Raw genomic sequence first — 26,562 nt, forward strand, 5'->3', positions numbered from 1 at the left:
GCTACAACGCGCGTCACGCTCGTCACAATGGTGCTAATCTATTTAATCTGACTAACAACAAACTTATCTCGTGACTCACTCGCCGCGATGGATTCGCGCGCCATTCCTGCGCTCGTACTTGTCGTACGTCCACTCTGTGTTAGGTGCGCGAGTGCCGGCGGATCAACGCCTGGCTATCTCGAGTCTCGTGGAAATATCCCTTCGACGGGAAATATCCCCACTCGCTCTTGCCTTGACCGCACACGTGACGTTAATCTCAGGTCAGAGCGTTATCAGGCGATAACGACCACGAGTTCGTTTCCTTATCTCGTGATACTTTTTGAGGCTGGAGCCTTACTTTTTTTTTAAGCACCTGCACGAGTGGTTGACTTTATAACGTGACTTGCTTAATTTTTCAATATTAACTTACGATACAATTTTTTCCCCAAGCGCAGCGTAGTTTTGAATGAATTTATCTCCTTCGCTCGCGAGTCTCGTTGTATACATATAAAAATGACTGGCAAAAAATTTACGAGATACTAGTACAGGCAGTTGGTAAAGTGATAACTGTACGTTTTGTTTCAGCTCTGTGACTATGTTACTCTCGGATGCATTCTATGAGGAATCCCTCAAGGACGAGACGTGACGCTCAATGATCCGCAATTGAGACCGACCAAAAGCTGATATCTCTGCACCAGCGTATCGCGCGAAGTGAATAAATGTGAGCGTGTGCGATGAATTTGCGCTCGTGGCGTAGAGCACGACGCGCCGACGGTAACGGAAAAGTTCTTCAAATTCCGGGATTACGCTCGCGCGAGCGTTATCAGTCGTGGAAAAGCAGCTTTGTGCATCGAAGACTCGAGCACGTCACGAGGAATTAAATTCACGCGCGGGTAGGGAGACACGCGCAGAGATAAGGGAAGAAACAGAGGCAGGCGCGTCTGTGTATGTACGTTTCATATCAAAATATATTTGTGCATAGACAAGAAGACAACCGTGACAGGTAATTTCGTACCCTAACGTCATGCGTCAATCATACAACCAAAGGCACGCGTGCGTTACACCTATCTCTCTTTCTCTCTCTCTCTCTCGCCCTTCCTCTCCCTCTCTTTCTCTCTCGCATTCACACCAGTCGCATGCGGCGGTACGTCTTGCGCTGCGCAAATAATTAAATCGCTCGCAAAGTAACGATGCGCACTGCGCGGACCGGCCCGACCGCTGTTTGTTGTCGCTGGCATCGGACTTGCGTGCAAGCTTGACATCGCGAAGATGAAACCTGCTTCATGCGACTGCACACACCATTCACACGTACGATTCTCTGACTCTTCCGCCTGTCTCTTTCTTTCTCTCTCTCTCGCTCGCTCTCTCTCTCTCTTGTCGGTTTCACTCTCGCCGCTAATAAAATAAAATATGCAATTACAACAGTTCGTCTCTCCCGACGCATTCGCGCACGCGATGTCACGTGTCACGTGTGCGTGTGCGTACATACAATCCCACTCGGTTCTCCAGTCTTCCCGGCCGTTTCTCTCTCACATACTCTCTCTCTCTCTTTCTCTCTGCTTCTCTTCTAACAAAATATATTAGCTTTTTATGTACATACATCTCAAATATAATAATAAAATTAATTAGAACTATAATACAAGAGCGTGGGTAAAGTGCTCGGCGGTGTTGCTTCGCCGTGACTTCGTCGAATACGACGAAGCACGGTAGCGAATACGTATCGAGAGAAGATGGACACCTCGGTTGATGCGAGCCACGTCGATCGGATCGCCGTGTCTCGATGTGACTTTCTTTCTTTTTTAGGTACTCGGTAATCGGACAGTGATAACCTAGGGTTTCTTTCTCATTAATTTAACGTTATCTAAGAACCGAATCTAAATACAGCGCCGTGTATACGTGTCTTTCGCGTTGGACGTGTGTTAGGCGTGTTTTTTTGTTTATGTGTAGTACGAAATATAGTATACAGCTAAAAGTGAGAGTTCCCTCGCGTGAATCACCGTCGAGGCACGATTTGTTCGAGATGTCGGGGCACTCGGGGCCCCTCGCGTTGCGATTTTTCGCGCGCCACCGACAGGGGCGCGACGGCTTTCGGAGAAATCGACGGAACGTCCGAGTCTTAAACCGCGAGTGCTGACTGAAAGAACGACGGTACTAAGGAAGTAAGGTGCTAAAAGGCAGTAACGCGAATGACAAAGTACGGTAAATGAGAGAGAAAAGGATCGGACCCGTCTTTCTCGCGTGCTTCGTCGATTCCCGGCGTCATTTCGGAAAATCGCAGCGCGCCGGCTCGGCTCGCGGGTCACGCGATTGATTCTGCACGATCTATCATGTTCATTCATCGATGTTCGCCTCCCTTTCGCTTCATTCATTTCTCAAGTGTCCAAGCGGCACAGTCTGGAGCGAAGAGCCGCTCGTCCCGCGGGCATAAGCACTTCTCGTTCAACGAAATGTTCTTACGTGAACGACGCCGACCGCGTTGCTCCAGGCGACGCAAGCTCGCGCCTCTCGCTCGCCCTCCTACGCGACTCGTTGACTCCCTCTTCCTCCCTCCCACGCTCGCGCCTTCGCGGCTCTTTGCGCGACGACGCACGCACGCACGCACGCACGCACGTGCGCTCGCGTCGCGCGCTCCGAGCCGAGTGAGATACAAAGGACGACGTAGTAAGGAGGAAAACGAGCAAGAGCGGGAGGGAGGAGACAGGGAGGACGAAAGACGACCTCTCCTACGGTGATGCGCGCAACGTCGCGGGGGGGGAGGAGGTACGCGGGAGGATGCGGAAGACGCGACTAACTTGGTCTCACAATCGGAGCGACTTGATAGCCCGGGGACACGAGTCAACGTCGAAAGTCGACGGTGTCATCTCGAATTGCGCGGCAATGTCTGTGCACTGCTGCGGTCGCTGCTACATGGGCCCGACCGCGTGCTGCTGGAACTGGTCGAGGTGCCTGGAGATCTCGCGGTGGAGCTGCTCGGGCACGACGCCGACGCTGCTGAAGAGCGACCTGAGGACGTTGAGCTCCTCGTTGAGCAGCTCGATCCGCTTCTTGAGTAGATCGTTGTCTTTCACCAGCAGCTTGACCTTCTCCTCGGTCTCGCGCGATCGCACCTTCGCCTTCTCGCGGCTCTTCCTCACGGCGATGTTATTCCTCTCCCGCCGCCGCCTGTACTCGTCGCTCGCCTTGTCGATGGACTTGGTCTGCTTCCTGGCGACGTTCGCGGCGGTGTGATGCTGATGGGCCATCACCGGGCCCTTGATCGGGCCGCCCCGCGGCGGCTGCTGGTGGACCGGCGCGCCCGGGTGGCCGGCCGATATCGTGGACGGCGTCAAGGTGGTGAAGGTCTGGCCGCCGTTGGCGAACGGGTTGTTCGTCACCGGGCTGTAGCCGGCGGGCGGATACTGGGGGCAGTGGCGTCTGTAGTCCGCCGGGTCCAGCGGCTCCTCCTTGATGCTGGGCGACTCCGAGCTCGAGCTGTTGCTGTCGCTGCAGCTGTTGCTGCTCTGATGGTAGGTCGCGCCGCTGTGCACCGGCTGCGGCATGTAGGCGAGCGTCGTGCGCGGATAACCGCCCGTCCTGACGTGCTTGATGGCGTTGTTGGTGCCGAGCATGTCCAGCAGACCGTCGCCGAACTGGTTGTCGTCGATCAGGTTCTGGAGATCCAGCGAGATCTCCGGGGCATTGAGATCGGTCAGCTCGCCGGCGGCGGCGCAATGCTCGGCGTACTGCTGGTGCAAGCTCGCCTTGCTGCCGGAGACCTGCTTCACCACCGCGCTGTTCTGCTGCTGCTGCTGCTGCTGCTGCTGCTGCTGCTGCTGATGATTGTGATTGTGGTTGATCTGCAGCGCGGAATTGTTGTTCGTCACGGCGTTGTTGTTCTGGTTGCTGGTGTTGTTGTTGAGCACCTGGGCCTTCTTCAGCTCAGCCGTGCCCTGGGCCTGAGCCTGGTGGGCCGCCGAATCGTACATGACTGGTGACTCCATCGCTCACTCGCACATCACAGACGGGGAATCCCTTCGCGACTTGGCGCCGCGACCACCACCTGTCCACCACGTCAATGTCCGTCCGCCGTTTGTGCGTAGAAAATCGCCGATCTGCGCGTCGCGCCTTCGCTAGCCGCTGCCTTCGGCTACTCCGACTCCCTCCCCTTCGGCCGTCGTAGTGCGTACTACGTCGTCCGAGACGAGCCGGCGGGAGACGAGGTGAGTGCTTTTTCTCGGCGAGTAGATACCAACCGTCCCGCGTGTCACACCGTCACCGTCATGGACAAACCAACGGGCCCCTCGTCCCCTCGGAGGCGCGCGGCGTCGCGATTTTTGACACTGTTCCAAGTACTTGCTCGATGGTCCCCCGGATTCTATATATTCCGAGACCTCGAGGACGACCGAGTCACGCGTCTTCCCGTCCCGACGAAATGTTATCTCGTTATCCCGACTCCCGTCGTCTGCTCCGCGCGTCAACCGCGGCCCACGCGCGCACAGTCGTAATACGCTTGCCGCGTGCTTCTGATCTTGGCCCACTCGGGATACACGCGGAAGGACCGCGCTACTCGTGGATGCTCGATAGCGAGACAACTTGATGCGGCGACGACGACGACAGAGACAACGACAACGTACCCACTCGAGAGTTGGCGCGCGACTGAGCGCCTCGGCGGCATGTCGCAAGCTTTCAATGTGGCGCACGCCGCGAGCCGATCCGCGCCTCATTGCGCTTGCGCCCGCGATGTTGCGCGCTTCCCTCCGCTCCGCACTCGCCTCCTCTCTCTTTCGCTCTCTCTCCTTCCCTCTCCCTCCTCCCTCCATCCCTCTCGCTCTCGCTCGCTCTCGCTCTCGCTCGCGCGAGTGGTCCTCTCTCGGAGGGACCGACCGCGGAGCGTCCGCCGCGCTCCTCCTCCTCCTCCTCCTCCTCTCGTCGCAGCGCTCGCTCACGAGTCAGCTCCCCCCCCCGTTCCTTGTCCTCCTGCGGGCCCCGTTTTCCTTCTTTCTCTCGTACTCTCTCATTCTCGTTTTTCCCGTTCGTTATCCGCGCACGCCTCTCTCTTCCTCTCGCTCTCCTCTCCGATTTCTATCCTTTCCTCCCCTCTCCGCCCCGCATTTCTCTCTCCGTTTCCGACGCATTTCGGCCGTCTCTTTTTTTTTCCATTCCCCTTCACTCCGCGCCGGTCCCCTCGAGCGTCACGGCATTTTTTCCCCTCTCTTTTCTTCGTTTTCTCGCCATCCCTCATGCCCTGACACGCCGTCCGGTCCCGTCACGGCTCCGCGCGGCGGAAAAAGTTTTCCGGCGCCCAAGTTCTCCGATGCGTACGGGAGGTAGGCTTCCTCTTATTTATGCGACCGGTGCGCGGATTTTCCCGCTCGAATAATTAGCGCCCGCGGTTCATCGCGGTTGAATCACTTGGGTTGTCGGCCGCTCCATAAATTGTCCGAATCGATAACAATCGAATTTCAATTAAGGCCTGTGTCCACGTTGGACACACGAGCTCTAGCATCGTGGACACAGGCCTTTAGACACTAATCCCAGACACCTAGGTACAGTGATGGACAGAATGGTTGCGATACTTTGTTCTTAGCGAGTGTGGCAACGCGCGTTTAGATTCAGGTTTACAGGTTTTAAAAAATATTTTCTCTGAGGAAACGTTTACTCGTAAAATAGATTGAAAACGCTCGAAATGGTTTCGGAATCACCATCGAGTAAAATATTCCTCGGAGAAGATTTTGGAACTATAATCCCTCTAATAAGAATCTGGCCAACAGGCCAATTTCGGTAAAATGATATGACGACGCGTATGCGTATGTAGAGTGAGAGGGAATAGATTTCTCTCTCTCTCTCTCTCTCTCTTTACTGTATCACATTTTATGTTCTTGCTGTGTGAAATTGCTTGTTATTGCTAACGCTATTGTACTGTTTCTTATCTCAATTCTTTGCTACTTAATGTATTCTTGTTCTACTTTATTCTTTTCTTTCTGCTTATTCTTTGCCGACAAATTTTGTCAAACGTGTACTTTGTACAACATATTGTACAGTAATAAAATTAAATCAATCAATCAATCAATCAATCTCTCTCTCTCTCTCTCTCTCTCTCTCTCTCTCTCTCTCTCTCGCTCTCGCTCTCTCTCATGTCATTTTGCTGAAACTGCCCGTTGACCAGACTCTGATTAGAGGGACTCTATTTGGAACACAGTCTAAAAAAAAGTGTTGCAACCATTCTGTCCATCACTGTACACTAGGAATCGCCGATGCCTTCCCACATGAAGTTCGCACATATCAACACATTTATACATTTTGCCAGGGTTGGGAAATAACTCGTTACTTGTAACAGAGTTGCAGTTACAGTTACTTTTTTTGGTAACTCTAACTTAACTTCGTTACTTTCTCTCCGTCTGTAACTGTAACTTAACTCAGTTACATTTTTTTCGATAACTAGTAACTAATTTAATATAGTTATATTAATAGTTACTTTATATATTTTTTAAACCTCCGCAGATCGCATTAGGTCTTGCATTTGCTCATAAACGTTTTTATCGACACTTTACAATTCAAACGCAGATTTAATATTTTTATTTTCATTGCAAGAAAGTAACTCCAAGGTAACGATTCGTTACTCTTTGACTAACTGTAACTGTACGCGTTATTGTACTTTTCAGAATTGGTAACTTGTAACTTTAACTAGTTACATTTTAAAACTGTAATTGTAATTAGATACTTTTATAAAGTAACTTCCGACCCTGTATTTTGCATATACATACATGGAAAACGTACATGTGTTCTATTTGTGCCTGAATTTATATGGGAAGGCATCAGTGATTCCTAGTGTACGTCTAGTTGTCATTGACTTTGTGTTACTGCAACGTGCATCGCAATGTGACTTGACTTTGTACAGTCGTGATCAGAAAGATTGTCCGACGTTTTATGATAAATTTCGGAAATGTGAAAAGAACGAAGGGAGATTGAAAATATCAGCATGTGAAGCTGTTACCTAACCTAACCCTAACCTAGCCACAATTACTTATAAAGCGACATTTTTTATTTCCCTTTGTTCTTTATATAAATTCGTAAACCCCCCGCTTTGTTTTTATGCGTACTATAATTGCGCGGAAGAGTTTTGCAATTTTATAAAGCCAATTTCAAATTTCTCACAATTAAAAAATTTCAAACTTCAAATATCAATATCTTTTTCATTAGACTTCTGACCTGAGTGTTTTAAGTATGAAAATGTTCTGCTATGCGGAACGCAACTTATCCTGTCATTATTTTGTGCGTAAAAAGATTTACCAGCGCAAAAACTATATTCGAATGTGTCGGTAAAACAGATGACTTTAGGATTCTCGTAACAACGTCAGTGTTTTATTGACCATGCCTGGCATTTTTAACAATACCGAAAATTTATTGCGAGAAATATTACCTCAGGGTTTAAACCTGGATCTCCCTATACTCCTAGAGACGCCCGCCTAGAATACAGGTAGGTCCAGGTTTAAATCCTCGCTGAGATAATAGTTTTCGCAATAAATTTTCTGTATTGTTAAAAATGCCAGGTATGGTCAAGAAAAAACACTGACGTTGTTAATTATCGCTGGCGACATTGATGAATTCTTGTTAGTTGATATATATTTAGATTAAAGAAATATTGTCAACTAAACATATTTAATATCGACAACTTTTTTTCTCAGTGTACGCGCCATACGGCGCCTATCGCGACACGCACGGTGTTCACATTTCTAGAACTCTCCGCCGCATGAAAGTGTCATCGTTTACACGACATTGCGCAATCAGCAGTAATTAATTTCGAATCTTCTGCCGCTGCCTCCTGTCGAGATTGTTGCCTATTTCGAGAAACAATTTCCATTGCCGTCAAATATCGCGCTTTAATTACTCGAAGCACTCATTCTGCGAATGAGTCATACAAATATCCGAGGGCTATTGAATGGCAATAATAAAATACATCCGCAAAAGAATTGTACGACCGCAGACTGTTCGCGAAGCTTTAATCAACATTTATGATGAGGCATTAACGCGCCTCGCATCGAATTAGATCACATTTTGACTACATTTCTCCATTTCCGGGTTCTACGGTCGTTTTTATGAATTCAGAACAAGTTTCATACTTCCTTATTTATTTCTCAAAGTTCATCGCGGTTTATCGCCCCGTCGTAGTTTTAAAATGTTTATCCTCGTTTTAACCGAAACTCTCTGGAATTTTACAGATTTTTTAAATTAAATTTTCTGTGTTAAAAACACGTTGCCAGTTATGGTCGATTGAAAGTTTAATTATTGTTAGTCATGTACTGTCCTCAAATAATTCTTCCCATACAGCACGCATGTCTAACAATAAGAGACATCTTTAAGACATCCTTAAGTTGCATGGGTTGATGTAATTTTTTTTATGCTATTTTGATGATTTTTTTTTATGTTTATCCTCTTCCAGTATCATTATCAAATCACTGACCAAATTGTTTGATCCCGGGTGAATAATACTTGTAGGTTACAACCGGTGGGATTTTCCGCGCGAAATGTGTCGCGCTCGAGCCCGACAAACAGTTTCGCGTCCTCACGAATAGACGAATCATTGTTGCGTCATGTTTTGATTGTTTATCAACGCGAGATTTTTTATCTGAATGTGCGCGCAGCGTAGTTAGGCGTGCGTTGATCTACGAATCAACGCACGCTGACGTACATTGATCGTCCGGATTGAACGACGAGTTTCTGCATATCGCTTGCGTCGCGATACTCTTGTCGCTTATCAGGGCACGAAAAAAAAAAAGGAAAACATACCAGAAGCGACTCTTGCGCGCGATTGACACGGAGATTAGATCGAATTAACATCCCTTCGCGGATCGACTAATTAAGCGACTCGCGCGCTCTAATTCGTGTCGTATATATGTGTGCATCGTCGTGTGTATTATGTAATAACGGATGATGAAACGGGAATAAGAGATCTGTAAACGTTATTTTCCATCAGTTCCTCTCTTTTAGCTTCTTTTATTTTATTCTATTTCCAATTTCTCCTCTTTCCAAATGCAAACGATTCTTGTTTAGTATATTTTTCATGTAAGAACGCATCAAACCACTTACTTCCCGATGAATTATTAATAATTAATTATTCATATAGTAATATTTTAGCAAAGTAATGTGTATACTCCGTTACGTATTGCAGAACTGGTAAATTGTATCCTTCTTGCAATGTTCTGTTACCGTTGGCATTAAAATATCACTGTAATTTATTCCAGTTTAACATTTTAACAATTTCTGTAAATTTATACGATAAAACGAATCTTGGCGTTTATAAATATTCACATATCGGCAAACAATTGAGTGCTAAATGAATTTTAAGTACGATAGTAATATTTAACAGTCAAATAAGAAGCGGGTTTTAAAAACGCTAGTTAAACTTAATCAACTCTTCGCTTCCATGTAGTTCTGCCTCCAAAATAGGAAAGAGATCGAGTTTTATTTAATTTTAAGAACTCTTTCGTTTAAAAGCTTGAGAAATCGGAGTGAGAGAGGTGCTTATCGATTATTTAAGCCAACGACACTCGATACTATTTGTCCTACTGTATTGCTTACGAGAGCCAATCTGGATTTAGCCTCAAGTCATCTGATCTAAAACTCTGCAGGATCCTGCAATCCAGTAGGAAAAATAGTTTCGCGTGCCGTGTCTTTAAATGTCGACTCGCAATCGCAACGACACCCTTACGATCCCGCATTTTTTTTAAATAAAAAAACGTCGAGAACAGCCGTACTTGTGATACATTACATTTGTATGATAGTCTCGTGAGAGTGGGAGAAGTAACTAAAGCTAAATATATAAAGTGCAATAAAAGAAAATTCTTACGTAAAAACTAAACAATAGGATCCCAGGCGGCATACATGCTAAAAAGACACCTTTAAAGCCTCGTGTCCACGATGCTAGGAACTTGGTCCAAGTTCTAGTTCCGAGACATATTGTAGCCAATCAACTTGCATCTTTTACAGAAAAACTGCAATTGATTGGCTGCACGTCTCTTGACTCGAGACCTCGGATCAACCCTGATAGCACACATAGTTCTGTGAATAATCTTTTGGAGTGCAAATAATCTTAATTTCAAAATATCACAATCGAATATTATAAAAGTATATAGCTAGATTATTCTAATTAGAAATCGTATATTCATAACAAAGAAGAACGTTTTTAGAATATTCGTCGAGAATGTCTTGGAATACTCGTTCAGAATAATTTTTGAATATTCATCGAGTTTATGTATTGCACGTTGTTTATTGTGTAATACAATTATCTTATGCAAAAGGCAGTGAAACCTGCGCTCATATATAACCGACACGCTATATTCGATAGATTATTCTATTTACATTTGAAAAAGATTTATAGATAGTGCCAGTCGAATGTTCTACGAACATAAGATAAATATATAAGAATGATCTATGGAGTATTCCAAATATTCTAGAAGAATCTTCTTCAAATGTTTATAGGAGTGTCTTGTGCTATCTGGGAATTTCTAGCATCGTGGACACAAAGCTTAAGACATCTTTTAGAAAACTCTTGAAAAACAATTTGTAGACATGCGTGTTATTTCATGACAATGGGATGACGTGTAGCTCTGCGCTAACACGAGTGATTAGTAATAGCAGGGGTCCTCGGTTCGATCCCGACCCTCGTCCCGCATATTTTCCGTCAGGGAAAATTTACAAAGATTCAGCACCTGAAGTGCCTAGTATTGGATTCAGTGTTTGCAATTAAACACAATGAATTTCAAGAATTTTTAGAAATAATACGCTGATATAACGTAACGGTTGAAAAGCGTTCCCATAAAAGGGTAAACTAAAAAAAAAATGTTATTTGACAATGAGTGGATATAATAGAACATACGAGGGTGAGTCAAAAAGTTTTCGCACTTTTCATTCTACAATTTATTTACACAAAAATAGGAGTTAATGTAAATAAATTGTAGAACGAAAAGTGCGGATAATTTTTTACTCACCCTCGTATATGTATAATATTCTATAGTAGATTATTTTACGCGCTGAATAGTCCAAGTTAATACATGCATACAATAATATCGCACCACAAAGAGAAGTATAGCGTATCAATTAAGAGGATTCTTCAGCCATCTTTTTTACCGACACAGTCAAATATAGTTTTTGTGCTTATAATTCTTTTTATTGGCTTTTATGCACAAAATAATACTAGGATATTTTCATACTTAAAACACTCAGTTCAGAGGTTTTGTAATAAAAAAGATATTGATATTCAAAAATTTCAATTCGTAGAATTCTTGTTATATTTGAAATTTCAAATACCAATTTTTTTTTATTAGGCTTCTGAACCGAGTGTTTTAAGTATGAAAATGTTTTTCTACGCGGTTAGCAACTTATCCTGGTATTATTTTGTGCATAAAAGCTGCGCAAAAACTACATTTAACTGCGTCGGTAAAAAAGATATCCGAGGGAAAATAGTCCCGCAACCGTGATCCGGAGATCTCGGAGCACCTCGAAGAGAGAGAAGCTTGAGAGCTGCCTCGGCCCGGCTTTACATATGATCCTCGAATGCGTTACACCCTCTGAAGACATTGAAAACGTGGACATGAACTACTTAGCCAATGTTCACGTTTGGGCTAAGCGGATAACGCGGATGTGCCCGTTTTGGTTGTGTTCCGTGCTATATGTATGAAATGTCGATAAAAACGGAGTTATAGATTTTTCGTTAAAAATACTTCAAGTAAAAATTTGTAACTTTATAGTGTTGTAGCTGTCAAAGTGGTCGATCAATATCAGTTGCCATGAAGGTTGTTACTGTGCTAAAAAGGGCGACATTCGTAGGAACACTTTTGCAGGGTTGGCAAGTAACTCGTTAACTTGTAACGAAGTTACAGTTACTTCTTTTTGGTAACTCTAACTTAACTTTGTTACTTTCTCTCCATCTGTAACTGTAACTTAACTCAGTTACATTTTTTCGATAACTAATTTAATAGTTACTTTATATATATTTTTTAAATCTCCACAAATCGTATTAGGCCTCGCCTTTGCGCATTAACGCCTCCCTTATAGTAGTATAATTTATTAGGTATTCTGGCTAACATTGGATTATGTTGAGAGTGCATTGGCCAATATTTTCTCATTGTAACGCCAATATAATTGGTTATAAAATAAATGCCAATATACTACTGATGTTGCACCTAGATGATTATTTATTATAACATTGGATTGATATTGAAACTATATTGGCCAAGATTGTCCAATAAAATTGTAATGTTGAATATAGAACAAATACTAATGTAATGCCAATATTGCGTGCCAATAATTGCACAGTATTGCGTTTACATTGACAGTACATTGGCCAACATTATCGAGTTATGTCCCTCTGTCCGTGCCTACCCGAATCCCTACCTACCTACCCGTATTCCGCTGTACCTTACAGTCCTATCCGCGCTTCAACTTTCGTTAAAACCGCGACGCGATTCATATAAGAGGTCCAATTTGGGATTATACGCGCGCGATTGAATAGGGATTTAATAAGGGTCTTTTTAATCTTGCACATACGCGAGAATGTGTAAAGGAGATAAGGATATAACCCACCCGTATTTTTAGCAAATAAGAAGAAATCAACTTATTTCGTACAATGTTTCATCGATTGACGTCGACGTCAATCCGACGGTGTCGATGTCGATTCGACATTGGGCTTGTTTTCTGTTCCTGCACTGATGAACTAGTGCAGTAAGCTAGAATGAGAAAAAAATATACTTGTCTTACTCCAATTTATTGCACTAGTTCACCAGTGCAGGAACAGAAAACAAGCCCATTATTTCGACGTCGATCGACGAATAATTTCTCACTGGGTACTTAGGTACCCCATCAAAGTGGCCAATATTGACCACTTCAGTCAAGCGAGGCCGAAGTTTCGCGTGTCTTCGCGTCGCTCGCCGTAACGCGATCATTTCCTACGAGAATCTCGATCGTCTCGTACGAGAGATATTAACATTCATCAATGTCGCGATCCGTAATCATATCGTTGATTTCTACGGTGATTCGTCGAGATGAATATCACGCGTGATTTGAAGAGAAAATGCGATAAGGGAATTACACGTATAAATGATTACTTTCGATACGTTCACGAGCGATAATACAATACCTGTTTTAACAATCGAACGCGGATGAGGGAAAAGATTGAGTGACGAGGAGACCAGTCATTACCTATTCTCGAACGAAGCCGTTATTAATATTTGATTAATATCGGGCTTCTCTCTGCCTCGGACCACGGGAACCAACGGGAACTGACGGCGACTGCGGGCGCGCGATCGTGCCGGTCGCGCCATCTGATGGTCGCGCTCGCGAGACGTCTACGGTCGGTCCCGCGTAGCGTACACGGTCCGCCGGAAAGACTCGAGTCTAGCCGAATTTCCTCGCCGTGATATTAGCCAACAACAAAAAATTCGTGGTGGTCGCGCAAAAAGTTTTTGGCGCTACGTATATCAACTTTTCGCGTTCTCCCTCGCGGCAGGGTTGCTGGTGTCGTCAGCCACGTCGTCGCCTCGTCCAGGATTCGCCGGCCCGTCGACGGCGCGAAGTAAGGAGTCCGCGCGCGCGGCGGAGCTCGTCCCCGCGGTCTCATCCCGCCTGTCTCGTGTGTGGCCTGGCCTGGCCTGGCTGTGTGCCGTGTGTTGTGTGCGCGCCGCTCTCGATCGCGTGCACGCGCGTCGCGATGTCGTGACGACGGCGACGGTCTCCAACGCCGAACCCTGGCGTTCGGCCCGACACACGGCAAGCGCGTCCGCTCGTCGCGAGACGCGACACGCTCGACCTCGCGCCGACGAGGCTCGGCCGACCTCGCGCCCACCGCGTCCCGTTGCCTCGCGCTCGCCGCGCGACATCCTTCGGCTTAACCTACAAAGGCTCCTCGCGCGCGCCTCCCCGAACCCGCGGAGCACCCCGTACCGCGTGCTCCCGCGAGCGCGTCTCTCGGCTATACTTTTTTTCATTCACCACCGCGCTACGTCTGCCACTTGGCCTCCCGTTCCCGCCTAGTCGGTCTTTACCCCCCTCGATTTCCGCCTCGCGCCAACGCACGCGAACGCGCTTGTCAGGTTGACTGATATCCCATTGTAACGTTGTTTGCAGACTGCACAATCACGCAAGAGTTATAGGGCGATTCCAGCATTCACAATGGCGGGAGAGCAACAGCAGTTTTTTCTCAAGTGGAATGACTTCCAGTCGAACATGGTGTCGTCGTTCAAACACCTGCGAGATGAGAAAAGCTTCACGGATGTGACACTGGCTTGCGACGGTCAGACTTGCAAAGCGCATAAAATGGTCTTGTCCGCCTGTAGTCCTTACTTCAAATCCTTATTAGAGGTGTGTATCAACCATGCCCTTGTTGTCGTCTTGTTCGGTTGACCGTGCGGCTAAACAAGTTTCTCCCTCGGCAGGAAAATCCGTCCAAACATCCAATTATAATTCTAAAGGACGTTGCGTACAGCCATCTACAAGCCATCCTAGAATTCATGTACGCGGGCGAGGTGAACGTTTCGCAAGATCAGCTGCCAGCGTTTCTCAAAACAGCAGACCGGCTTAAAGTTAAAGGACTAGCTGAAGCTCCCGGTGCCATTAAGAGAGAAGGTTAAAGACACGCACGTAAATACGGTATGCTTTTTACTAAATTTGCTTAATCTTAGTCGAATTTGCCAATGATCTTTATCGCGTGACTTTTCTGTTCTCAATTAAATTAAATTAAAAAGATATTTAGAAATTTGAGGAAGAAAAACGGATCAATGGCGGCAACAATTCTTTGGTAACATTATTGATTTTGGAGCCTATGCGCCGCATGAGAGTTCGTTGTTCGGTTATTGATTGTGCAAAAATCTATTTATATTCTTGGGGCAAGTAATGTACATGAACTCTACTGATTCACTCGCGGATGTCACATACGTAACAAATTCGATGAAAACCATATCATAGTTCTATGATGTAAGGTTTGTTTGTCGTGTTTAAAAATGCAAATGGGGCAAAAATGTGAATTTTCCTTTGCAGGTATTTGAAAAGTGTTTGGACTGAAAAAACAGTGTAATAATGTAAAGTGATTGAGCAAAACACATACACACACACACATACACACGACACATCATGGACACACGACACTACCTACATTATAAATATATAGAGACATATGTAAAAAAAAAAGATTAAAACACTGCGTGTACACTCAGTGTCCTTCGGTTCATGACTTGGATCAACACGCGGTGACGATGTAAAATAATGCCTTTTTCTTATTCTCAGTTAATGTTAACGGTTGTATTGATAGTATGTACACATACATGCAAGTAGAGAAAAGATGTTGATGTTTGTCTTGAACCCATTACGCCACATTGTGGCAACAATAACAACATTGATTATTTTTTTAAAACGAATCCTCGCGAATAAGTGGGTCGCGATAGATACAATACATGCTGACTGGGGCAAGTCTTGGTGGATCAAGTTGGAGATGTTGACAACACCTGTTACAACGCTCGTTTTTTCAAGCCGATCTGCCCGACTCATAACACTCCCCCTATCGATTCTATTTGGTAGATCTATTCACGAAGTGGCGTTATCTCTCGTTTACTTTTGTTGTGCATCAGCCATCTGTCGAAATATAAAAATCTCGTGTAATCATGGAAATCTATATTGGTCTTATTGTACGTTTTCACAAATTGCCATGGGGATATGATTCTGGAGATTTCTCTTTAGGAAATCGATCTCATAGGGCATTAATGATATTTGTGTCGTGCTAAATCATGTCCAAGATGCTAATCGAATAGCACTGATCTTCAAATTGAATTTATTTTCTGCCTTGGAAACGAAATCGACCAATCTTTATCAATTTGGAGTCATTAAAGGCGAGTATGTTGTTGAAAAATTTTGTCTTAGTTCTAGTTTCGATGATACAGACGGTAGAAATCCCCCGAAACTGCTTCTTTGGTCGACTTTAACTGTACATTGAAATACGATAAATGATTCGAAAATGTCTCACAAAGAGGAGCTTTTATCTTCTATTCCAATTTTTACAAATAACTTAACTTTATTTGCAGGAATTTGTGTTTAAACTTGTTCGCTTAATAAAGTTAAAATTATCTCAGGAATGCAAATGTATTTGCAAAAATTGAAATTTTTTTTTATAAAGTAGATGCTTTCCTTGAGACGTTTCTAATCATTTATCATGTTTCATTACAGTCGACCAAAAAAGCGGCGTTTCAACCCTTTATATCATCAAAGATGATGTGCTAGAACTAATAAACAGTTATTAACATATTCGGATTCAACGACCCCAAATTAATAAAGATCGGCTGATTTTGTTTCCGAGGCAGTTTTATTGTTGAACGTAATTAACGAATGTATTTTGTTGCCTCTCAATCGGAAAGCTCTGCTCCTATCGTGGATAGATTTGCGAAAAACCCCCGACAAATCATCTAAAGAATGACAAATCAAGTTTACTGGAAGTAGTAACGTGCGCGTTCATACATATATCATTCTCTTTTGTCAATTTTGCGGTATATTGAAATACTGCTCTTTTGCATTCACGCGAGATGTAAAAGAAGAACAGAAAGAAAGGAAATACGAGATACGAAAGGAATTGTAATACCATAATCAATCCCGTACAAGTTACCTCTTCTAGTGATCATGATTTTTACTTAACCAAATACTGCCAGTATTTGTACCGGCGTATTCACAATATTACCGATATAGACCAAATTTATTTATGATAATAATATATTAAGGAATGTCTTAAATTGAGGGAAGGTTATTGTAATATAAGCGAAGTAAATTTTTGTAAAGTCGCAGCGCACAGTTCCTTCTCCCTCCCGAACAATCAGGACGCACGGAAAAGTCTAAGAAAGAAGTCAGGAAACATTATCGAGTCAGGGACACCAAAATCAATTTGTTCTATGCCTTTCCACTTCTTTAATCAAGTATTTTAGTATTGTTCAGATTTCCCCGTTTCGTCACTTTTAAATTTTACTTCACGACAACTCAGTACGGGGTTTCGTTCATTACGTTTGTCGCTCGATACGTCCACGCTCGTAATTCCTGACTTTGCTGTATCTTGTAACTGTATATTGAAAACTTCTCCAGTGTTTCGTGAGTTTTCCTTGCGAGTTAATTGTCCTTGTGTCTAATGTGAAACTTATTCCAATTTTCATTGGGATTATATACCGAATTAGCACGAGTGAATTTTTAACGGACACTGAATGCCGATTTAGGATCGTGTCGACACTACGATCGCGTATCGATCAATCATATACCGCAGAATGTTACGAATCATAGCGCACCGTTTCCCGCCGATCTTGCTTCGGATGTTTCTGTGAATTGTACGCGAGACCACCCTGGTCGGACCGATGGTTGTAAGAATGGTCCACCAAAAAGAACCCGTCGTTCGTAAGAGTGCTTTCAACTATTCCGCACGATTAAGTCCAGATCGTGTTATGGAACTTGACTTTGTATCAAAGTAAATGACTTCCATACAAGTGTCGACGATGCCTAATAAGTTCTGATAATTAACGGGACCATTCTCGTGCAAGCGGCGTTAAAGCGAAATTTACGACGTAACAATAGTTTGCACACACCTGGCATCTATTCAGGATGAGAGTTCAATTATTCGAGCTTCTTTTAGACATCGGAAGGCTTCGTCATCCTTCGCAGTCATCCGAAAGCAATTTCGCGTAATAGATACCCGACGTTCAATCTCAGTATTTAAAGCAGCGTTAAAAAGCGTCGAAATGGATGGGTTCAGTTCCTACAATGATATGTTTGCCGGGCATTTGGTGGCTGAATGTGAATAATAGTATCATGTACATTTGCTATGCTGTAAATTTGGAATACAGTTATTGTAGAATAGAAAAATCTCATATAGAAGTGACCGTGTTCGCGCTAAATTTACGAATTTTATTACGTCATGTGGTCCTTTTCCGTTACGTTTCTCGCTCCATCTCCGACTTCCATATGTTGCACTTCTCGCATTCACGACTCTAAATTCACGACTTCAAATCGATTAGCTTGCACAAGTTATCGGGACGAATCTCTCTTCTCTCCCTCCCTGCCGTCCTTCCTCCCTTTTTCCATTATACCTGCTGTTCTCCAAGCCGAAATTCGAAATCCTCCTTATTTACGTTACTTTTGCTATTATACGATGATTATTATGATATGATGTTGAGATATAAAATAAATTGTGTAAATATGCCATTTCTTTGGCATAACTGTCTTTATTGCTCCTTTTTACGTATCCCTTGTGGAATATTCTCTTTATTCCTTCATCTTCCTTCAAGAAAAACACTCTAACGTGTTAATTATCGTTGTGAACAAACATCGCATACAAACTATGTATCGTAAAGTTATAGTCTTCGTTGTACATTGTATGTAATTTGTCTTCTTTTGCCATAAAACATGCCGCACAATACATTTGTAATTATATAAGCAGAGTGTGATAGAGTATAAAAATACGTATATATGTGATTAATTTACACTTAAAAAAGTTGAATGACATTCACGCAAGATGCTATATGAGGTAGTAGCGATCAGAGCTCGAACTTGAACAGTTTTGAACTGCTCGATTTGCTTCTTCGTTATCACAAACGCGCTGAGTGGAAGTAATTTAATTGGTACCGCGTGGTGCACCGTCCACCTTGTGTTTCCGCTTCTTTTCCAGCGTAGGATTTTCATTGCTGCTTATTTTTCAGGTGGGTCTATGGGAAAAGAAATATTGAAATTGTAATATTAAAAATGGATTCCGTGTGACGCAAATAGTGTCCTTCTTACATGGCGTATTGAAATTAAAGACCGGGTATCTTGGTGCAAAGGGCTCGTTGGCGCCGTGCACGTAGTTCGACTCGTCTTCGTCTTTGATGCTATCCGCTCTTTGCATACATTCTTCATACGACGGCGGTGCTAGAGAAAGAAACAATAATTAAGAAAAAATATCCTTCAAAGAATTCTTACAATTAGATCAAATTCCTATGACGAATCTCACGAAAATTATATTTTAATTTCTGTAACACGAAAATGTCACGAAAGTATCATGAAAATATTTGCTGGTTCTAATTTACTGCAGCTTTAATTGACTTGGGATAGTAAAAATAAAATCGGTATTTAGTCGTGAGGTAAGAAAGCCGAGACGTACATACGGCTAGTTTCAAGAGTGAAATTTCTAAAATTGTTTACAAAGAAAAAAATCACTCACGTATGTCCCACGGGTTAGTCGACGTGCCAGGCTGATTCGGAGAGGCAAAACCTAATGGTAGAGGATAGGGCACGTTCGGTGGTCCGTATTCTGGAGACGTCGGCATCGGTGGTGGTGGATCATAATCGTACTGCATTACAGGAGCGGTAGGCTGCGATATTGGTTGCATATAGGATGCGGATGTAATGGTAGATTGTAACGGAATTGTTCCGATCAAGATCGGGTAAGTCCTGGTGACGCTGCAATGTCTGCCGTAAAAATGAGATTCTTTTTAATCACTAATGTAATTTAATTGCGAGTCTCTATATATTGCGGGAGCATTTATTGCAAGTAACTGCGAAATAATTTCTCAACATTTTAAGAACTAATAGAAAAAGTATTAACTGTAACGTATGTGCATGCGCGAGTCTAGCATATTATCTTATTACTGTGCTACGGGGAAAAGTATGCGTACGTTCCAGCGACGTGGACTGTAATGCGCACGGAATATTTCTGATCTATTATATTGCAATACTCCAATTGGGACGGCGATATTGGCGGGACCTGTAATCGCGACGTAATGTTGGCTTGCTGGCCAAATGGACCCATGTTTTGCTCCACTTTTACGATCGACTTGTCCGTCTTGGTCTTACGGTACGGTGTCATCGCGTGGAATTCCAAGGACTTTTTGAATAGAAAAGAGTAAAGATTACAATTACCGCATTGATTGAAATTAATTTGCTACGCCAGCTACGCGGTTATACCTACTCGTTCCAGCTTAACGCAGATCTTTGTCACATCGACCCTGCTGGTATTGTTGAGGTCGACCATAGTCTCTATCGATTGTCCCGGAACGAACCCCGTCGTCGGTATTCTGAAACGTATCTTCATCGAACCCAAGTTGAAGAAACAGAAACAACAGTAACTTTCGTTCTCCTCCTCATCCACGCCGATCTGGTGAGAAACAAATTATTCGATTTCGACGACGTCGCGCGGTACCTTCATTTCGTAGCTCGATGTTATTTTCGCGTGGTATAGAGACAAAGAGTAAATACGGGTCTTCGCGTAACGACGCCACTTACACACTGATGACTGCGGGCGTTCAGATCGTAAGATGAGACGACGGTAAACGCAATTTTGCTCTCGTGATCGAATCTCCACGGTCTGTCGATGACGGCCTTCGTCGTGTATCGAATGTGACCGTTCTTGTGTTCGAAGCTGCACGGTATATTATAGGGTAGTGTGAAATTAAAAGGATGTTTATTAAACCCCACTGGCATCCGTACCTCCCCATTGCCTGAAATGATGATTCTGTCTGTTAGTAAATCAAGGACGTTCTATTGAACCGATTCCAGCAGCTAATTATTGGTCGAGCAATCATATCCAATCATTTTATTGCGATATTCTTTTACAGGTACTACACGGAAAAAAATTATGTATCAACAAGATCAGTGTAAGTGAAATAAAATCGTTGAAACAACATCAATATTAATGAACGAGGAACATCAGATAGTTGTCTTAATAATCTGGATATGTAGTTGAATGTTTAAAATTAAAATCCATAGCAAATACAGTTGCGCGAATTATTTATGTTCGTGGCAGCCCGTGACGTTAACGTTTAACTCTAGCAACTTTATTTCTTTTAATTCAACAGCATTTTTTTCCGTGTGTAAATTTTTCAGGCGGCTAATTAATTTTTAATAGATTAATCTTGCGTGTGTTACCTGATGTACTTCCTAATAGGTAATAAGTCAGGTTAAAATACTGCTCGCTTGCTCGGAAATGATCAACATGGTACTGATTGCGTCCACCGCTATCCTTGGTGGTCCTTCTTCTCTCCCAGCTAACATTGGCCTCTCCCCTGATAGACACTTTCAGCGCTGCGATCAGAGAAATATCGGTATGCTTATTTTTATATGTTTTTCGTTAAAAAGTTTAATAAATTTAAAACTCTTGGTAATTTCCGGAGAAAATGATATATTAGCTTGAAAACAGGATATCCAGGAACGTACGTATCCATATTCTTTTTAAGGGGGGAGACCAGTATAGCGGACGGAAAAATAAAAAATTTTTCGTGAATTTTTTAAATGAAACCTATACATGTCAATCAAAACTGTGTTGTTTCTTCTTGAAGTACATCTTTTCATGTGCATTTAAAAAAAAACTGGATACGTTAGGTATTTCATCCTCTAGAGCTAACGTAAGCAGGTCCTGAAAATAAAACGGAGTCAGCTGGTTGGCAACATTCCGGTCAAACGGTTGATCTGAAATCAAAAAACCAAAAAGATTCTTAAAATATATGTTTCTGGTCGTTGTACGTAGGGGATTTTTGAATTTCGGAAAATTACCAAAGATATGTACATTTGAAAAAAAAAGTATAAGTTTCATTCTTTTTTTAGCCCCTTTTTGGTACTTTAAAAATCCAATTTTTAATTTAAAAAAAATCCTACGAGCAACGATAGGCAGAAACATATATTTTAAGAATCCTTTTGGTTTTTTTATTTCAGATCAACCGTTTGGCCGGAATGTTGCCAACTAGCTTGACTCCGTTTTATTTTCAGGACCTGCTTACGTTAGCTCTAGAGGATGAAATAACTAACGTATTCAGTTTTATTTTTTTTAAATGCACATGAAAAGATGTACTTCAAGAAGAAACAACACAGTTTTGATTGACATGTATAGTTTTCATTTAAAAAATTCACGAAAAAACCTTTATTTTTCCGTCCGCTATACTGGTCTCCCCCCTTAAAAGAACATTGCCGGCCAGAGCAAAAATATTCCCACTACCTTTTCCGCAGATTACGATGTGTGTAGGCAAGACTTGCGCATTAACCGTACTTTACCTCGCACAAAGTTCAATGTCATTTCAAACATATCAATAATACTCATTATGCAACACGTGTCCATGTGGCATAGACGCGTGTTGCATTGGTTCGAGTCTACAATAGAGATTTAAACTCTAAGCCTTCAGAAATTGACTAATCACAGTCGCGTATTCTACTCATACTTGACCGTGATTGGTCAATTTCTTAAAGCTTAGGGGTTAAATCATCTGTTGTAGACTGGGACTTGCACAGTTACAGGTGATACTCTCTAAAGTTTTTGGAGTGAAAATGGAACCACGGAGTAAAATAGTCGCTCTATTGGAGTAAATATTCATTCTAATAGAGTGAAGATTTGCTCCAATAAAGTGACCATTTCACCCCATGGTTCTATTTTCACTCCAAAAACTTCAGAGAGTACGTAAAGGTGGGTACTGACTTGCAACGTAATCCCGTAACGTTAACGTAAAATTGATACGCGCAATGACGTTGCATATAAAAAATCTCAGTCCGCGTTATCGTGACAATGACACATTACCCCCGGTCCACAATCTTGCTTTAAGTAAGCTGTAAGCCTTAAGCCGTAAGAAATTAACCAATTTCACAGGTGAGAGTGCGGGGAATAAATGTCTGTGATTGGTTAATTTCTTACGGCTTAAGGCTTACAGCTTACTTAAAGCAAGATTGCGGACCGGAGGTAAGTCCCAGTCTACAATAGATGATTTAAGCCCTAAGCTTTAAGAAATTGGCCAATCACGGTCAAGTATGAGTAGAATGCGCGACTGTGATTAGTCAATTTCTTAAGGCTTAGGGCTTAAATCTCTATTGTAGACTGGGACTTACGGGACTACGTTGTATCCACGTTAAATAATCGCCCACCTTAAAACTGGCGTTTCGTGCATCCCGTCGAGATACGTCGGTTCTTTTCAGGCGATCTAAGTGGATGGCAGCCACGCGAAAATCGCCTTTCGATGAATTTATTTTTAGGCTGTTTACAACTTCGAAAACGAACATAGCGAAGTACACGTTTGCGTGAAGTCAAGGCATTTAAAAACGCGTAGGTGAGAATTACGTTTTATAAACTTGTTATATAATATATGTATGTGAGCGATAACAGAAAATTTTGGAAAATAGTTTCTGGTATGTGCTCCGATATTATCCGTCCAGTCTCAACGTGCGAATTGATAATGTCGGTCATAAAGTGCGCACGAGAGCGAGATAATTTTAGTGTGTCTTTGTTTGCTCTCTGTCAGAACGTCATTTCTGATAACGGGAATCGATAACGGCGCTGTACATCAAATTGTCATTTCTCTCATCGTAAAATCGCCTATAGAACAGGTTTTATGTAGTTAATTGCTTTTTATAAAGCGGTTTGACGGGATAGAAATCTCATAACGTTGCTGTCAATAATATTCAAGCATAGTTAGGGGGTCAATTCTGTACCTTACAATATGGTGAAAATGCTAAAAGTGAGTAAGTGAGTTTGTCTCTTTCTAAGGGGACGGTTAGAAACTGACAAAGCTATTCACTTTTAGCATATTCACCATAGTGTAAGATACCGAAGTGACCTTAGAAAGTGTTTAATGTTTCACCCGTGTGGTTTCGGTTTCCGAATGGTGTCAGGCTGAGTGTTTGATAAGAGCGTTTCTCTTGCTGGCAGTGCCCTTTATAGAGATTAATACAGGGACAGTTAGCGCATTCGAACCAACCAACCAAAGGGAGCCTCGTCTTCGACAGTTTATTCCCTTTGTTATAAGACTAAAAAATGCTTGTACGTAACATATGTCGTGATATATCAACACAAAAACTTTGGGAAACTATTTCTAAAATGTTAAAATTTAATTAACTATGCTCTTAAGCGCGTACCGCCAAAAATTGAAGGTACACGTTAAAATAAAAATTGTGCGTAATTATGAGGTACATAAAAATCCACGAAAATAGGAGGGAAGATAGCACCACGAAATTAGGAGTCTTATTTTGAGGAGAAACATGTCACAGAAACGTGTCTTGTCGGTGGATGCCCACGATATAGACATAAAACGGAAGATTGATCCACATTCTGTAATTTACAAATGTACAGAGTAGAGAGTTTGAGTAGAATCTGTAATTTGCAACTGTACAGAGTAGAGAGTTTGAGAGAGAATGTAGAGAGTTTGAACCGGGAATAATATCTTCTATCAGCAAGTAACTCGCATCTCAATTACACTTAAAAATTCTACTATCTTCTCTCCTATTTTTTTATGTACATACCTCATAATTACTTATACTTTTTATTTTAACGTGTACCTCGAATTTGACGGTACTACGCGATTAATGCCTCTTTCTGCCAATGCAGATTAATTTTAATCTCGACTTAAATTACTTTTTCCAATTCGTAAAACTAGAAAGAGATACGAAGCAAGTTGGACCGAGATTAAAGTTAAACTGCGCATTGGTAGAAACGGGTACAAGAGTGTGTAACATCAAGAATTATTTGACGTTTGATTTGACGTCAGTACATGACAACAAGTAAGCTTTCAATCGACCATAACTGGCAACGTGTTTTTAGCACAGAAAATTTATTGCGAAAAATATGACCTCAGCCAGGGTTTGAACCCGGACTTCTCTACTCTCTAGGCGGGCGTCTCACCAATTCGACAACTGAGGCATGTTAATTAACTATATCTTATTGCTATAAATTGATCATATAACACAGCAGAAATGTCTGCATTTGTCAATTTTCGTTGCAGTTATCGTTTTCGTTTAGAGTAATTGGATTCATTTAATTCTGCTCGTTCTTATCAAACTGCAAGATCTCGAGCCTTTTAAATCCGATTATGTCACGACGCTAATTAACATTCGCACTTATGCAGCGATCTTGGATCGAGATCGTCGGTCTCCGCGGCCTCTTCAATCCAGAGTCGATATTCCAAAGTGCTCGTTCGTTACTCGGGCCATTTAAATTGCTCCGAGAGCCAGCGCCTTCATTTCACGGCCCTGGATTTCGCATTGATACGCATTATTACGCACGTGCATACAAATGAGCGCGGCACACACACACACACACACACACACACACACACACACACACACCATGGGAGCGCGTTCGCTGGCGCCCGACACTCCCGGTCGTCGCGACGCGCGGCGCCGACGGCATCGGAGCGGGCGGCTTGATCGCTCGATACTGGCGTCTGCCAGCCACGTGCCGGAGGCTTATTTACCTCGGATCGTCTTCTCCCTGGCCAGGTCTACGATGACGTTGCCAGTGACGGTTTCGCCGGGCGCGAAGGTAGCGCCCGGCCTGTCGAACTCTATGCGGAAGGTCCTGAGCGACGGCATCCGGAGGTGTGTCGAAATTTCGGTATTTATTGAGGAGAATCGAGCTCGTGCGATCAACGCGATCCGAGGTGAGGAATACGACTGACTATAACCGGTCCGCGACGTTCGTCGACCAAAGGTCTTCTCACAACGATGGTACCGCGTGTTCTGACCGATCGTCGCTAAAACGACGCCAACAGGCGTCGAGACGTGGGCGGGTGGTTCGTATCAGCACCCCCCTGTGAACGTCATCGGGGTGCGTGCCATGTCGTACCTTTGACGATAGTGGTTTCTGTAGTGGTGGTGGTGGTGGTTGTATTGGGTGGTTGTAGTCTTCTGTCTGGTCTTTATCGTAGGGAGGAAACGTGTGCGCACGGGAAGCTGAGAATGTTGGTGGAGGACAATCGTATGTTATGGGAATTGTTAGGTGCACGAACGTATCGTGATGGTATTTTAATGGTCGTGCAAAGCACTTCTGGCGAGTAATGGAATAAAAGAAAGCGTTGTTTTCACGAATAAAAAAATTTGTATTTGGATTGGACGACGGACGAACGCGATGCACACTTTGAATCTGCTGCGAGAAATTCAGATGGACTTTAGGCACAGTTTTTCGACAATGTTAGATGTCGAGTGTAAACACGTATTTGTTAAATTGTAACACGCTAAGGGTGAAACTTACGAGCACTTGAGTTATAAATAATAAGTTAATCCCACACGTAAGAAACGTTAAACCGATTTCCATGAACTGTTAGAAGCGTGAGTCATTGTTCGGTGTGTAATTTACTACAATTACACTTAGTGTGTGACGTCCGTTAAATAAAAATGTAATTCTTTGAAACGACGACGGGAAATTACGGAGAACCGGTTGCATGATATGTAACGATGTTACGTCATCGTTTTATACCGCGTCATAGTAACGTCAAGATTACCAATCGTCGAGGATTCAAGATCAGTTTTTATCAATAAATTTTTATCAATATTATCAATAAGTTTCAGCTGTTTCTGTGAAAATAGATAATAGGCCGATAAGACCACAGACTTCTATACACCACCGAACTACTACCTTCGAGTCGAAAAGTGAGGCAAGGGTCCCGCCATGTCTTATTAGATAACTAAAGTAGTCACTGACAGACCGATGCACACATGCTACTTTATTTACCTAAAGCGTCGTCTACAATAACCGGCGTAAGCGTGGAGTAAGAAGTAAGAGTAGGAGTAACGTTTTTGGCGTAAGCTGTTTAGGGCGTAAGCCGACTCAATCTACAATACGGTGAAGTAGGTGTTGTAGGCCTGCCT

At 43.1% G+C, this 26,562-nt stretch overlaps 3 protein-coding genes across 4 annotated transcripts; 1 reads left to right on the plus strand and 2 right to left on the minus strand.

Annotated features, from left to right (window-relative positions):
- Positions 1 to 925: 925 nt before the first annotated feature.
- LOC105568471 (CCAAT/enhancer-binding protein) lies at positions 926 to 4,610 on the minus strand. Its single transcript, XM_012024171.1, has one exon. The coding sequence runs from the start codon at positions 3,957 to 3,959 to the stop codon at positions 2,883 to 2,885; it is 1,077 nt and encodes a 358-aa protein (XP_011879561.1). The 5' UTR covers positions 3,960 to 4,610; the 3' UTR covers positions 926 to 2,882.
- Positions 4,611 to 13,299: 8,689 nt separating this feature from the next.
- LOC105568472 (longitudinals lacking protein-like) lies at positions 13,300 to 17,835 on the plus strand. Of its 2 annotated transcripts, none has more exons than XM_012024172.1 (4): positions 13,300 to 13,528; positions 14,080 to 14,313; positions 14,388 to 14,601; positions 14,989 to 17,835. In XM_012024172.1, exons 2-3 carry the CDS (start codon positions 14,125 to 14,127, stop codon positions 14,580 to 14,582), a joined length of 384 nt encoding a protein of 127 aa, XP_011879562.1. In that variant the 5' UTR covers positions 13,300 to 13,528; positions 14,080 to 14,124; the 3' UTR covers positions 14,583 to 14,601; positions 14,989 to 17,835. The 2 variants fall into 2 exon arrangements, with proteins under 2 accessions (XP_011879562.1, XP_011879563.1); XM_012024173.1 differs by lacking the exon at positions 13,300 to 13,528 and adding an exon at positions 13,647 to 13,722.
- A 343-nt stretch (positions 17,836 to 18,178) lies between these two features.
- Positions 18,179 to 25,462, minus strand: LOC105568473 (arrestin domain-containing protein 2-like). Its single transcript, XM_012024174.1, has 8 exons — positions 25,170 to 25,462; positions 20,872 to 21,027; positions 20,230 to 20,444; positions 19,916 to 20,101; positions 19,623 to 19,831; positions 19,169 to 19,416; positions 18,748 to 18,876; positions 18,179 to 18,674 (listed from the first exon to the last, which is right to left on the minus strand). The coding sequence occupies exons 1-8, from the start codon at positions 25,285 to 25,287 to the stop codon at positions 18,658 to 18,660; spliced, it is 1,278 nt and encodes a 425-aa protein (XP_011879564.1). The 5' UTR covers positions 25,288 to 25,462; the 3' UTR covers positions 18,179 to 18,657.
- Positions 25,463 to 26,562: the final 1,100 nt, after the last annotated feature.

This window comes from Vollenhovia emeryi, unplaced genomic scaffold (genome assembly GCF_000949405.1).
Source record: "Vollenhovia emeryi isolate VEMERY1.0 unplaced genomic scaffold, V.emery_V1.0 DF939129.1, whole genome shotgun sequence".
NCBI classification, from domain to species: domain Eukaryota; kingdom Metazoa; phylum Arthropoda; class Insecta; order Hymenoptera; family Formicidae; genus Vollenhovia; species Vollenhovia emeryi.